The sequence below is a fragment of the Phragmites australis genome, chromosome 21 (genome assembly GCF_958298935.1).
Source record: "Phragmites australis chromosome 21, lpPhrAust1.1, whole genome shotgun sequence".
NCBI classification, from domain to species: Eukaryota; Viridiplantae; Streptophyta; class Magnoliopsida; order Poales; family Poaceae; genus Phragmites; species Phragmites australis.
Window position 1 is genome coordinate 9611443 of NC_084941.1, and position 14723 is coordinate 9626165.

Here is a 14723-nt window from a genome sequence, read left to right on the forward strand (position 1 = left end):
GTTTTTAGCAACATGGACTAGGGAATTAAACAAGAGTTTGTGTTGGTTGCCAAGGGAAGGTGGATAATAGTCTTGCTCAATTCGATTAAGGATCGACTCATGGTGCGATCATACCGAGCTTTACAGTACAACCACAAGCCTTGTATGAGATGGAACTGACTGATTAATTAGTTCTCTCCTAACATAGTTTATACCAGAGGGTGGAATAGGGAACATATGTAATTTCCTTGGAACCATATGGCGCAAGAGGAGGCTTTCGTTGTTGAGGTTATTTGTGTCATACGGTTGTGGAACCTTAGCGGGTAGACACTTGTTGGAAGAAACCTTGTAAAGCCCTTGCAGTGGTCAACTCAGTGCATACCTCAGAAGTGTGTAAGGTACCAATAGGTACTGGCAAAAGGGTCCGGCCACGTCTTGTGGGTAAAGTGTACAATCTCTGTAGAGTGTAAAACTGATTAATCAGCTATGCTCATAGTCATGAGCGGTAAGGAATGCCACACATGATTAGGATATATTGGTTTTGGATAACTTCGGGTTGGTGGTTCATTCATGGTTATGAGAACCATGTTTGAGGTGGTCAACTTTGGTTGAGGTAGTTTATGTCAAGAGGGTTAATTCTTGAAGTTGTTACATTCAATTATTTACTTTCACTTTTATTAAATATTTTTAATTAAATTATGCCTTTATGCAAATAAGCCTTATTATGGTGAATGCCTTCATTAATTCTTTTACCACAACTTGCGGAATACGAGACGTACTCACACTTGCTATAATCATACTGCTCAATCAGGGAAGGTTCAGAGGATTTATAAGGGGGTCCTCTACATCGACTGCCTACGTGATTGGGAGATTAAAAAGACTACAATAGTTGTGGTGTTTATTTGCTTCTTGACCCTCGAAGGTCCCTTCTATAATCATAAGTAATTACATTAAGTTGTGACATTATATTTTGTTTATCATCTACGGATTCCCTGTATATTGAAATTGATTCCTTGCTCAATATACAATATAGGTATTGGTCTATCCTTAGACTAGTCCTAACAAAGGGTATCTATTGTGCATATGCCCTTAACCCGATAAGATAGATTTCACAACCACCATGGGGTAAATAAGGTATGGGCCAATATTTCAGGCAATTCATCGTGTTCTATACAAAAACCATCCCTATAATAGGAAGGAGTCTTCCAGATATTCGTAAGTAATACAATTCAAGAAGGTTACACTCGGAGTTTTCGAGTGTGTTACGACTCCTTTCCCCCGACTATATAAGGAGGGGGAGAGGACATGCCAAGAAGAGATCTCGAGCTAGATTGGAGCCTAGGCAAAGCAATCGAATTCCCAGCGAAGAGCTGGACAAGCAATAGAGAAGCATAGTTGAATAGGAGTAGAGACAACCCACCGAGATCCACAACAGAGTCATACCATGGCGAGATTCATTTGACAAGGGCTTCATGATTTAGAACACTTGAGAACTCACCGAGATACTTATGATTAGATCTAGATACATCCCTATTGTAATTGTCTTGTTTAGAGATTAATCAAGACAAAACATTATGTAGAGCTATTGTCCTAAGAGAGGTCTGAACCTGCATAAAATATCTTGTCTCTTCCTTCGATACGTACAGTTGAGGATCAACTATCCCTACTTTATATAAGTATTTGCATAATCGACTTTACCAATTGTCGATAGACACCTTCTGAAGATGAAGTACGCTGCACCATCGTGTGGTCACCGCATTATGCAGTTAATTAACCTTGGATCTCCTCTACTTGCAACTCTCTACAATTGACATACGATGCACCATCCCATGGAGCATTGTATCATGCGATGCAACCATGTTATGCGGTGACTAGGTTTCTAGGGGTAGTTGTCCAATTCAATATATCTCAAGTCTGCATCATGTAGTGACTTAACATAGGATCTCCTCGACTTGTTAAAGGATCAAGATGGCGGCCTAGAGAGGGGGGGGGGGGGGGTGAATAGGCCTTTTTCAAAAAGTACCCTGAACAAACTAAATTTTTATCTTAATGAAATTAAATACGAAATTTAAATCTACTCCAAAGCAAGTAACAAGATGCAATCCTATATGAGATGTAAACACTGGGATTAACACAAAGCAATTTATGAACTTGTAATAAAATAAAGCAAATATGTGAAATAACCGAAGAACAAAGAGACGATAATGTTGTTCCCGAAGTTCGGATCATTGAGGGAATCCAACATCTCCCGAGATTGCACAAAGCACTCCTCGATTTTCTTGTGGTTTTTCTTCCCTTACGGAGGCAAAATTTGGCCTTCACAAACTTTCTCACGGCTCACCACAAACGTGTTGATGGCTTGTGAGCAACTCCTAGTTGTCTAGGAGTCCTCAAACTCTAAGAGAAAAGAATGCAAACACCAAAGCTTGGAGAAGACACTTAGTGCTCAAAGATCCACTTTTGAATTCCAGCACTCAAACTTTCTTTTTCAAATCCCTCTCAAAGGTAGAACACTTTCTTGGAAGAGGAGAGGTGCCTTTTGCTTTGGAGAGCTCTCAGATTAGAAATGGGCAGCGGCTTGGAGTGAGAGAGGGGAAGGGATATATAAAGAGACCCCTTAAAAAACTAGCTGTTGGACACCTTTTCTACCCACATCGGATGTTCCGAACTCCATATAGGAACATCCGATCAGTTCAAAATACCAGATTTGAACTTCAAAAACCAACTCAGGTCTGGTAAAAATAACACATCTAAATATCCGATGTGGAAAAATAAATTGGGACCGAAAGGTCTATGTTTGCTAAAACCGAATGTTCCACCAGATTGGAACATCCGATCCAACTATCAGAACATCCGATGTTGAGATTTTAATTTCCAAATCGAGACCTTTGAACTTGATAAAGTTGGATGTTCTGACTCACATCAGAACATCCGATATTTAAAGTAAAGCCCAAACCGAGAACCCTGACTTCTGAAATTTCGGAACATCCGATGTCACACAGTGCTTTTTAGACTTAGTGGAGATCTTTTTGAGCACTAAGATTAAAACCAAACCATAGTGTTGCACCTCTCTTAATAGTACAATGGTCCTATACTCAATTTCAAAACAAAAGAGTATTTTAAAGAGTAAACCGTTCGTCGTCTTCTTTCTTCAATTTTTGAGGGTCACCAACGTCGTTTTGCTTCACACAATAAGACCTTTACCTATTCAAATACTCATTGAATACATTAGTCCCTTAATCATTTATCATCAATCATCAAAACCCACATAGGGGGGCTTAGATGGACTTTCACTTGTAATCTTTCTACAACTGACATAAGATGCACCATCCTATGGACCATTGTATTATACAGTGCCATCATATCATGTAGTAGCAAGGTTTTTAGGGGAACTTGTTGTAGGATCTAGGATACTGACTAGAGGAGGGTGATTAGAAATGCAAGTATGAACAAAGTGGCTGCTATACATACATCAAGTAAACGAACATAATCCCTCTTAATAGTATGGTATCTATGCTTAACAATTGAGTCATTCTCTTCTCTAATCAATATTTGACTGGTAAAACAAGATATCCTAATTTATACATTTGACTTGAGCTAATCCTATTCATATGCCGTCCACACATGTCTCTTATTAGCTTTTTCATAATTTCCGCTTTTCTTTGAGCTAGCAAACTTCATATGCCTTCACATTTGTATTTTCTAGCTCTTTCATCATTTCTGGGAACCTTTCATATTTTTCAATTAAACACATTAGTCCACAATTACCCATTGTCATTAATTACCAAAACCCAAATTATGGACCTAGATGTTTTACTTGTCCAATTCAAATTTTCTCAAGTTTCAGTCTTCGTGGCTTCTCTTTCTTGATGTCTTGGGTCTTCAATCTGGTCTATTAGAGCTGGTCAAACCTAATGTGCATCATATACTAGGTAACTAACCTAAAGACACTAGATCAAGCTACTAAATACCAAACCCTCTTCATAGTACAATCAAAGAAAACAAATATATCTATACGAGTGATGCTCCCAACACCATGTTCACTTGTCTAAACAATAGATCCTTATATTTTTATGAAGCCTTCTTTGTCCTTGATGATTATCCCTTTGAGGTGTTTAGAACATTGAGTCCATGACATATCATCCATGAGATTAAAACTCGTACACTAGCAATCGATGTTAATCACATTGACCATGTTAACATTAATCACCAAAATCATATTAACCTAATATCATGGTCATTGATGTTTCAGTGGCTCCGTTGCTTCATGCGACTTAGTAGATAATATTAAAGTGGAATACACTATAGAGTGTGACAATTACAATAGTTATTTCTTTCTTATATCTCCTTAATATAGCATTATTACTTAATCCAACAAAATAATATCTAGACTTAATCCACATTCGTGTAATGCATCAAATATCTTGTCAATTGCTTGTCTTATCAAGTCAAATGATGCATAATTCAACGGTGCTGGACCTTATCCCTCTAGTTCAATTACCATCCCACGCATGTTGGAGGGGCAAACTTCATTGTTTTTTCACAGATTTTATCGTTTTGATATATTAGAGATATATACATGCACGATAAGTGTGTAATTGCTACACCTTCATCTTGAAGTTTGAAAAAATATATGTAGCAAATATTATTATGCACAATCAACGATGCACAGTAAAGTGTGAAATGATGAGTGGTCCGTCCACAACTGTCATGTGGTCCTTGTATGAAGTGTGAAGCAATGAGTGGTCCATCCATCCATCAGTTTTTGATAACAACTACAATATTTCTTTACAACTCTATCATTTTTCATACAATCTTTTCTATGATGTGTGGCTCACTTATCCTTACTATTTTTATCACAACTATAACAATGCTTTACAACTGACCCCACCACTTACAATGATGTGATCTCTTTTGGGAGAGCAGCGAGTGAAATGACATGTGGCACATCTATCTCATCAACCTTCTGGTCACAATTATAATAATACTTTACACCTAATTTCACCAATTATCATGTGATTTTTTTTAGGTGTGATATGTAGCACCTGTCCTATCAATATTTTGATTAGCATAAAAATATCTTTTGATCACAACTTCTTGTGAAATATGCATTACATTTTAAATTTCAAACATCAAGATCTGAAAAACGCAAAGCTAATTTGAGAAACATATGCAAGATATACTTCAAAGGATTTCAGGTGAAAACTAGGACCTACCATATATTGGTTTCAAAAATCCACACCATATGTATGGCTATACGATGAGAAATGTGTACACCTAATAAAACCAAATAGCCAATGTACACTACCATAGAATCATTAAATGCAGACGGTATATCATAGACGATTTCTTAGGAGCTGTCATAGACAAAATATCCTCAAACAGTTATTAAGATAGACGTGTTTGTAACAACACATGCGTCTAGGTGTGAATGAACTTATAGACGGTTTTATAAACTGTCTGTTTATATCATACAGACACATACGACTTTTAGAAATATTCGTCTGTATCTATTCGGTAGATATAGATAGATTTTATAAACACCTGTCTGTATTTAAAGACCCGCGGACTTTTTCAAATCTGACTATCCGTCTCCCATGCTCTTTTGGATTTCAACACACACAAACCACTTGTCTCCCAAAGTGTTATACTGTACTGAGAAGTAAGGAGTGTTCTGCATCTTCACTCACCATCAACGTCGGAGAAGCGAGATGTTAGCAGGAGCCAAATCCCTTGCATCCCACCAAGGTGAGTATCATATAGTTCCCTTCATGGTTTAGTTAGAGTTTGTTAGTTTTTTATTGCTTTTATCTATGCAACTGATGGCACAACCTTGTTTCCGTCGTAGATCTACAATGGTTCAATTCACGGCAATTAGGAGGTGGTAGGATGGAGTTGTTCCTATGACGTCTTTGACGGTGTGGATGCTTAGCATCGACTTCTGCCTGGTGGACTTCGTCTTCTTCACTGCTGTGAAGGCCCCCTCCATTGACCATGTGTACGCTGTTGTCGAAGGATGAACTCCTCAAGCAGGGATCCGAAGGGACCCCCTTGAGATTCAGCTGGGGGGATGATTCTGAATCTGCCTCATATGTGAAATAAATGAGAGTAAATGAGATGCAGATGGAATGGATGATCGGATGCTGGAGGAAATAAATGCTCTGGGGATTTTAGACAGGTTCGGACTGCAAGGAGCGTAATACCCTACTCCTGTGTGTATGCTATAAATGCTCAGGGAATGTCTCTCTGAGGATCTGTTGTGTTACAAAGATGTTTGTCTAAGTCTAGAGCTTCGTGCTCCTTGTTCTTCGTCGTCGTCCGGAGTTCATCCGACGTGTTCTCGTGTCTTCGGTCGATCCAAGTCTCAGTCTCCTTCTCCGGGGAGCCCGCCCCTCTTTTATACCCGGCCGGGGCGGGTGGCGTGCCTAGAAAGGATGGCGTAAGTTCTAAGGTGCCATAAATAGAAAGCAACCATCATGGACTGCTGCTTGAGGTGATGGGGAGAGTTGAAAATGCACCTCCATCTGGTCTTCGTCATCATCATTTCGCTTTTTAACGGGTGCAGTGGGGAGGGCCCGTCGGGCAGCCACCGAGCAGCCCCGCGTGCCCACCCGTTCAGAGCATGCCTGACACAGCAGGGGGGCAGACGTTACGCCTCGAGCTCTGCGACGCTATCCCGAGGCGTGCCGGATGACACGCGATGGGACCCGTGCATTAAATGTCCCCACACCTCCCTGCCAGACCGTGGCAGGGACTGACAGTAGGTGTGGAGGGAGTGGTTGGAAGTGACAGGCCACGCACCCTCTTAAATGCTGCATTGAGCCTCTCACCTATTGACACCTCACTGCTGAGCCCTTGTGGGGACCACCGGTGAAGGACTTCTTAGACCCTCGGGGAACTGTGAGTGCTCGGGGACTACTGTTCACAGCCCCGAGCACTCTCTCCCGGATATGCCCTCTCTTGGTCCTCGGGGAACTCGAGTGCTCGGGGACCACTGTTCACGACCCTGAGTACCCTCTCCCGGAACTTGACTGCTCGGGTCCTCGGGGAACTCGGGTGCTCAGGGACCACTGTTCATGGCCCCGAGCACCCTCTCCCAGAACTGACTTCTCTTGTCATCGGGGAACTCGGGTGCTCGGGGACCACTGTTCATAGCCCCGTGAATCCTCTTCCGGAACTTGGCCTTCTCGGGTCATCGGGGAACTCAGGTACTCGGGGACCACTGTTCATGACCCCGAGCACCCTCTCCCAGAACTTGATCTTCTCGGACCTCGGGGAGATAATCCTCAAGGGAGGGCGCCACGTGGCACTCTGCTGTCCTGGCCTCGGGACTCGGGGACCCCTGGTTCCCATATCACTGACAGCTGTCAACCGCATTCTCCATTCAGTTCTCGTGATGAAAATTTCTTCATTGTTATTCGTTAGAATGAAGAAATTTTTGTCACCTGCAATACATGCTTGAATGCCCATTTCTTACTGAACCATGGCTGGCGGTTTGGCAGCAACACAGTCTGATTCTGGCTGATGCATGAGATCATCAAGGTGCAACTAGATTCGAACGACTGCGAGCTGCTAATTGAAGAAGATTCTCGGGTTGATATTGTGCTAAAACACACAAGGCTGAGATGATGTCTATCATCTCATCTTTTTGAAAGATGGTGTCAATCGACTCAAGTTTGTTGATCATTTTTTATTTTTTTGGAAGACGGTGTCGTCACAATGTTAATCATTTTATCCTTCTAGAATACGACATTGATAGACCAATAATGTATATCTAGCTAGGTTTATGTGATGTTCTTAATCTTTGTGATATATATGTAAATACATGTATTTTGTGTTATAAATAACGTGTGATCGATGTTATGAATAATATGTGATCGTTTTTCTGAACAATGTGTCAATGGTTTATTTTTAAAATTATAAAATGTGTATATGTGTAACCCTTTTCCCTCTATAAGCAAATTTGTTTCCTGGCCCAGGAAGCAAATTTTTTTATAGGAGGACAGGGAGACACAAACTTTTTTTAAATCCATCGGTGACAATAAACACAGATGGGTTAAAACAAAACACGTCTGTGACTCTTAGTAATCGCATATAGGTTTAAATAAATATCATTCGTGACTTTTACTATGTACAGACGATTATCTTAAAAAATATATCTATGTGTAAGTATATTACAGATGATTCTAAAATCATCTGTAACCAACTCGATATCACATATATTTTTTAGAGACGAAACCTATAACTACCTATGATAAAATTTAAAATCGTTTGTAAATACCCGTTCGGGGTAGTGGTAAGTAACATACCCCACAGTGTGGACACAATCTCAATCTTCACGAGTACCAACGAAACAACAATGCAGTAGTTTTCTCTTTGGTATTCTTTCGGGTACAACATAGTGACTAAAATATGTCAAGAAAAGTTGTTTGTGCATATAGCGTTTCTCTACAATTTAGATTGTCCATCTTATAGAGTGTTAAGACGATACTAAACATTGCACCATTTCTGGTGGAATGTTTCCTAATTGTTAGTTTAATTTTCAAATTAAAGTTTTTTAAAACACAAAGTTGAATGTTGAAATAGAAAAGCAAAACGGTTTTAGAGAAGCAACGGACTGGTTTCTGTCCAAAATCGGAACCAACGAGGGCCTGATTTTGGGTTTGCTTCGATTTTGTATACGATGAGACATCTTTTACACCGAACATGAACAAACCATCCAATTTAGGTAATGATATACATAATGTGAACAAAACAATAATAACTAAGTTTATTGGCACGCCTACACACGCCAATGGGATTTTAGTTTTTTTAAAAATAAATCCGATAATGTTTAGGTAATATGTATATAGTAATATTGTTTAAAATTAAATAGATGAGGTAAAAAGTGAAGTAAAAATAAGTAAGTACGTATATATTACATAACTAACCGATATATGCTACAATGCAATAGTAAGCGAGGCGTGAGCCGAATGGGTTTGGCCGGATGAAGTGTCAGCATGCACCATGTAAGCTGCTGGCTTTGCTCAGGCATTAAAAAATGGCTACAGAGCCATGCCAACTGAACTCAATATTATATGCGTTCTGTGAGTTGAGGGCTGAATGGTTTCGATTGGATGAGGTGTCAACATGTACCCTGTAAGGCCGTTGATTCTCGATGCCGCTGGCCTTGCTCAGCCATAAAAAAAACATAGCTACAATACTTCATGGCCTGGGAAGCGCCGATGCCTCTGGGCGCTGCTGGCCATGCTTGGGAAAAACAGAGCCACAGTAGCTATAGGGCCTTGGTGTCTGTAACTCGTTAGTATATGTTACTAGGAGTATTGGCGCGTCTATACGTGTCTATCCGACTTTTGTGCGTATAAACCAACAGTAAACTGGATCGGAAAAAATCCGAAGTGTTGGCTATTCTTATCCATCCCCTCACCCTCTATATCTCTCGGTCCACTCAATTTTCTATCTACCCACTCCTCTATCTTCTTCAACCACTGGAGTAGGCCAGAATCCTTATTCAAACCCCGTTCACTTCTCCCTCTCTTTCTCTCTATACCCAGTCCTCTCTCTGTCCATCGGGGTAGGTCGGAGTGGTGGGTGGCGTAGCAATAGCAATGGCGGAGGGGAGCGGCAGGTCTGGAGGAGCACATGGAGGTTGGGAAAGCTGGCAGCAAGGTGGGAGGCTAGATCCGTCTGTGACACACTAATGAGGACCACAACATCGGTAGCTAGGATACTAGGGGATGCAGCCTTGGTCTCCTTCACGCTCAAACCCCGCTCCACCCATCCGCTGTGGGTGTACGCCGATGACGTCTTGGAAAGGGGCTACGGTGGCACCGAGGAGGTGCTCCTGCTACTATTGGCGCCAGCAAAAGAGGGCCCATGGTCGGCGGAGGCTGGCGAGGCCCGAGCCACCCTGCTGTTTCTCCGCGTCGCGACTCGCGTGGATATGGCTTGTCCGTTAGGTTCCTATAGCCCTCTGGTGGTAACGTTACGACACGTACATCACGTGCGACACGGGTGCGAACCCGCGAGTCTTGGCCGAAGCCCAAGCGGTGACGTCGTGGTGGGCAAGAGCTTCTGGTTGCTGGATGCATTTGGTGGTGGACGGGGTGGGTCACCGTGTGGATCGCCGCCAATGCTGCCCATTGCATGGCCCCGAAGCTACGCATATTTTGTGAGCTCCTTATCGGCGCACTTGCGGGGACAAGTGGGGTTAGGGGCCTAGCGGACTTTGGTGGTGGTAGCTGTGGCGAGGTCGGGGAACTCGGCGGTGACTCCTATGTAGAGATGAAGGGTGGGGTCACGACGACTACACGTCGGCGGTGGTGACGACCTCCACGTGGTGCGCCTCTCCGCAGGTTGTGTGTGGCGCTCGTGTTTGATGTGGCGGGCGACGGAGTAGAACTCCGTGGTGCGCATCTCTATGGGAGGCATGTGACGTTCATGGTCGATACGGCGGGTGATGGAGTAGATCCGATTGGCGTGAGGAGGCAGAAGGGAGGAGAGACGGATCCAGTGGGATTCAATCAATAGTGACCATTGGGATATCCGGTTTCTCCAACATTTTTCCCATAGCGCCGGCTTCGCATGCTCGCACTGGCTTCCACGTGATTGGTGTACATTACCTACAATAACTCGATGCCCTGAGGTTGCCGATTCTTGACGTTAGGATATGTTATAGATAGATTATATATGGAGGTATCTCTTCATATCCTATTGTGTAGTAGTGCTATATCTTATCATATAAGTTATGATATTGATATTACTTATTGTTGCTATAAATATAAACTACTAAATGCATCGTCTCCTTTTTTATATAAATAAATGACACAACTCATGCCACCCTTGCTACATGGTGCTTCACAACTCACATCGCCACTGCTTCATAAGCCAAACGGTCCACCTTGTAAAGGGTGAGACTATAGTTGGCCCCACATACCCCACCCCCACCTCCACCTCCCCCAAATAAATCTATGTTTTGTACTAAGATTGGAATTCCCCACCATCTAAGGCAGAAGGCCAATATTGAAGAACCAAAACCATTCTCTCCTCCCAAAAATTTCTCCTCCCAACGTCGACATCAAAAGTAGGAGAAGCCGAGGAGTTTCTCCCAACTCTAAGGGGCTGGGAGCAAAAATGGCTGGCCCGCCAGCCCCACCACCTGCGTGCTCTAATTCCTCCGCGCCTCAGTTCAAAGCAAAAACCTCAGGCCCAAGCCCGGGCCACGCGCCCGCCTCACCGGCGGCGGCCGCGCCGCCGTCGACCATGGTCCGCATCCCGTCCGATGCGGCGCTCGCCGTGCTTGGCGTCGTTGGAGAGCTCCACGGTCGCGGACGCCTCGCTGGGCTGGAGATCCCGGAGGCCGAGCTCCTGAACGCTCGCGCGCCCGCCCTGTTCGAAGCCGTGCTCGCCGCCTTCCTCGCAGAGTCGGAGGGCCCCGGAGCCGTCCCGTTCCTCCCGATTCCGCCGCCACCGCTCGCTGACGGCCGCAAGGTGGAGCTGCTCCTCCTGTACCTCGCCGTGCGCTCACGCGGCGGGTTCCCCGCCGTCGCGTCCTGGGCAGCCGTCGCCGAGGATGTCGGCCTAGACCCGTTCGCAGCGGCGGCAGTCAAGCTGATGTACGCCGAGTACCTCACCCCCCTGGAGCAGAGCATCCGTAAGCCAGGAGAGCGCCACGAGGTGGTCGGGAGTAGCGGCAAAGCCGGCCGGCGTTTGGGCTCCAAGAAGGACAAGTTCCTGTCGCCCACCAAGAACCCCGCGAGCGCTGGACCGGCGCACCTGAAGCGGAAGAGGAAGGCACTCGTGGGGATGCTCGACTGGGTGCGCCTTGTGGCGAAGAGCCCAGATGAACCGAGGGTCCTCGGGAGGAATCCCGGCGGCCACTTCTCTACGGCGGTTCTGCTCCGGGGCCAGATGTTCGCAAATAATGATTGCAGGAGTTGCTCTTCCTCGCCGCAGGTAATTCATTGCCTCATTGTTTTGATTCTTGAACGTATCGAGGCTTATATATATAGATATACTTGATTTGTGTTCATTACAATTGCATCTAGATTCCAGACGAGCCTATTCCTTTCAGTCTGTTCAGTTATAGCATTTGCCCATTAGAAGTTCCTTTCATTCATGACTCATGAGAAACGGAACCGCATAGCGTTGTTTGCTTGTTTTATGGTGGGGTTACAGTACTGTCCGCAAGGCCGAGTTCGTGTGACAGGAGATGGCGCAATGCAGGCCGCAGCCAGCCACACCAAGAGGTGGTGTACAGCGGGGCTAATGCCCTTATCTCTAGGAACTTCTCTTTATTTAGAAAGGCATCTCCTATCTCTTAGATTAGATTTGTTAGACTAAAATTAGGTAAGATTAGATTGTTATCAATCATATCACTATATTAGATTGTTATGAAGCCACCTATGTAAAGAGTCTTGCTCAATGGATAGGATCTAAATAGAATAAGAGAAGTCCCTCTTCTCATCCTTTTTATCCATCACTTATGTACTAGTATCTTATTGTTACACATCAATCTTCCTCAGCCATGTATGAATTATCCTGCCTAATCTCTTATTGGGTATTATGATAGCTTCAAGAATCCTATTTTACATAGCCCTAGCGATTGCTAGGGTTTCCTATGACTACAATCTCTGTTCTAATACTAGTTTAGCCCATAATAATGTGGTATCAGAGCCCTTCGTTTCTTCATGTACAAGGATTACTAGTGAGGGTTCTAAGTAATTGAATCTAGACAAACAAATAGTAGTGATCTTGTCATAGTTAGATTCCACGGCCCAATTAGTTATCATCTGGCATCGCCAAGGCAACATGATGCCAATGTCATCGCCATTAATTTGTGTCTCGATTGCCGCCATGCACTCTTTGCACTCGTAGATAAGAGCAACCTTGAAGACACGAATGACAATGTTGGCGGCGACACTGACTTAGTAGCACAAGTCGCGATCAAGGAAGAGTCGAAGGCTGACATGGCACGACCCATCTTGCCGCGCTTCCACCCCCAACAGTCAGTGTGTTGGCTAGCTCTGTTGCATACATTGTGGCTAAAATAGTGTTACTGCTTTCCTTGGTGGCCTTGCCTGCCGATGTCCCCTGCTTCCACAAGCTATCCTTTTCAATATTCAAGGGGAAGGTTTGGCTGGCCTCCTACCATCTATCTGGTGTCACACAAAAGTAGTACATGCGCCTAGAGCTAAGAGGAGGCATACCAGACTCAAGGTGCTCATCCAAACTCGTCAACCTACAGTTTAAACCCCCAATGCACAACAATCTGATTGGCGAGCTTGCTCGTGTTTAGGGCATTAAGGTTGGACTCAAGGCAATAGGCCTTGCTCTACATTGTTAGTCTCCTCGAGCTCCTATGCAGTGACCATCGCCTTCGTGTGAATTTCCACATTCCACATCCCCGCCAAGTGGGCCATGAATTTGTGCATGACTGTTTGACATACCAGCGAAAGAACACAAAGCATCTCTAACCTACTGTTGTCCTCCAACCTCTCAATGTAGAGGTGTGGTAGATAAGCTCCATGGATTTCATCGAGAGCTCGCTCAAGTATGAGGCAAGATCATCATTTTGATCATCCTGAATCACTTCTCCAAATATGCACACTTTATTGCCATGACACCTACATGGCATTGGTTGTCGCCCATTTGTCTTCATGGGATGCTACGTTGCATCATTAGTGACCATAATGTCATCACTACTAGCAACTCTTGGACTGAGATCTTTATCTTGGCTAGAGTGTGCATGCACATGAGCTTTACCTACCATCCCTAGTTTGATGGTTAGGCTGAAGCTATCAAGAATGCCATCACGTGTACCTCTATTGTGTCACTAGGGATCGACATAAGGAGTAGTTCAAGTGGCTATCATGGGTGGAGTATTGTTGTGATACTTCTTCCCACTTTTCACTCCGTGGCAATGATCCCCTAACCCTACTCACATATAAAGCATGACGAGGTGCGAGTGCTTGCACTTGATGTCGCCTTAGTGGGCCACGAGGTCTCCCTCACCACCGTTCATGAATGTCTTCTCCAATCTCAGGAATTGACATACGACTACTATGACTTTCACTGTGACCTTTCCTTCAAGGTGGGCCAATGGGGTGATGATATCTCCTCACCCAAGTGGCAGCTTTGCCCATTGCCCATGACACCAAAAGGGAAGATCTTTCCCTAGTATTGTTGGTTATTCGAGGTGTTGGCTTGCATTGGAGATGTGGCCTCCCACTTTACATCCTTGTTCATACTAGGATTGATGATGCCTTTTTTATTGAGGTACTAAAGTGTATTTATGGCACTCCTCGCACACCATGTTGCCTTTGCCTCCTATTCTCCAGGATTACTACACCCTCGCCATCTTGGACACTCATGTGCAACTCTCTACAAGTTATATAGAGGAAAGCTTTTGCAAAGATCTCTATGGGGTTATGCTAGCAATATTTACCGTTATTGTTACCTATTCTGCTAGATAGATACATATGAAGGTGAGTATTCTCTTTCCAAATTTCAATTAACCTATTAGTTGATTGAAGTAAAGATGATTGCACTTCTGGCTTAATGGTTCTTTGTAAGTAATTTTACCAATTGTATATTTCGTGATATCCGCTATATGATTGAGATTGAGTGATTGTTTGATTGTATTGCAACACATCAATTTCGATGATGCAAAGCCATATTGGTTCATCACAGCTTGCTATTTTACAAAGTAAGTGTTGTTAAAATCATCTGAAAGTTGATGCAAA

At 43.7% G+C, this 14723-nt stretch overlaps 1 protein-coding gene across 1 annotated transcript; it reads left to right on the forward strand.

Moving 5' to 3' along the window:
- The first annotated feature begins 11112 nt into the window (after window positions 1–11112).
- On the forward strand, window positions 11113–12107 carry LOC133903150 (uncharacterized). The gene is made up of 2 exons (XM_062344491.1): window positions 11113–11934; window positions 12027–12107. The coding sequence occupies exons 1-2, from the start codon at window positions 11113–11115 to the stop codon at window positions 12105–12107; spliced, it is 903 nt and encodes a 300-aa protein (XP_062200475.1).
- The last annotated feature ends 2616 nt before the right edge of the window (window positions 12108–14723 follow it).

What these genes read in the sequence shown, in the direction of transcription:
- LOC133903150 (XM_062344491.1), top strand. Translation starts at nt 11,113, where the DNA reads ATGGCTGGCCCGCCAGCCCCACCACCTGCGTGCTCTAATTCCTCCGCG. An exon ending in GTTGCTCTTCCTCGCCGCAG is followed by an intron (nt 11,935 to 12,026) that starts GTAATTCATTGC and finishes AATTGCATCTAG; the next exon opens with ATTCCAGACGAGCCTATTCC.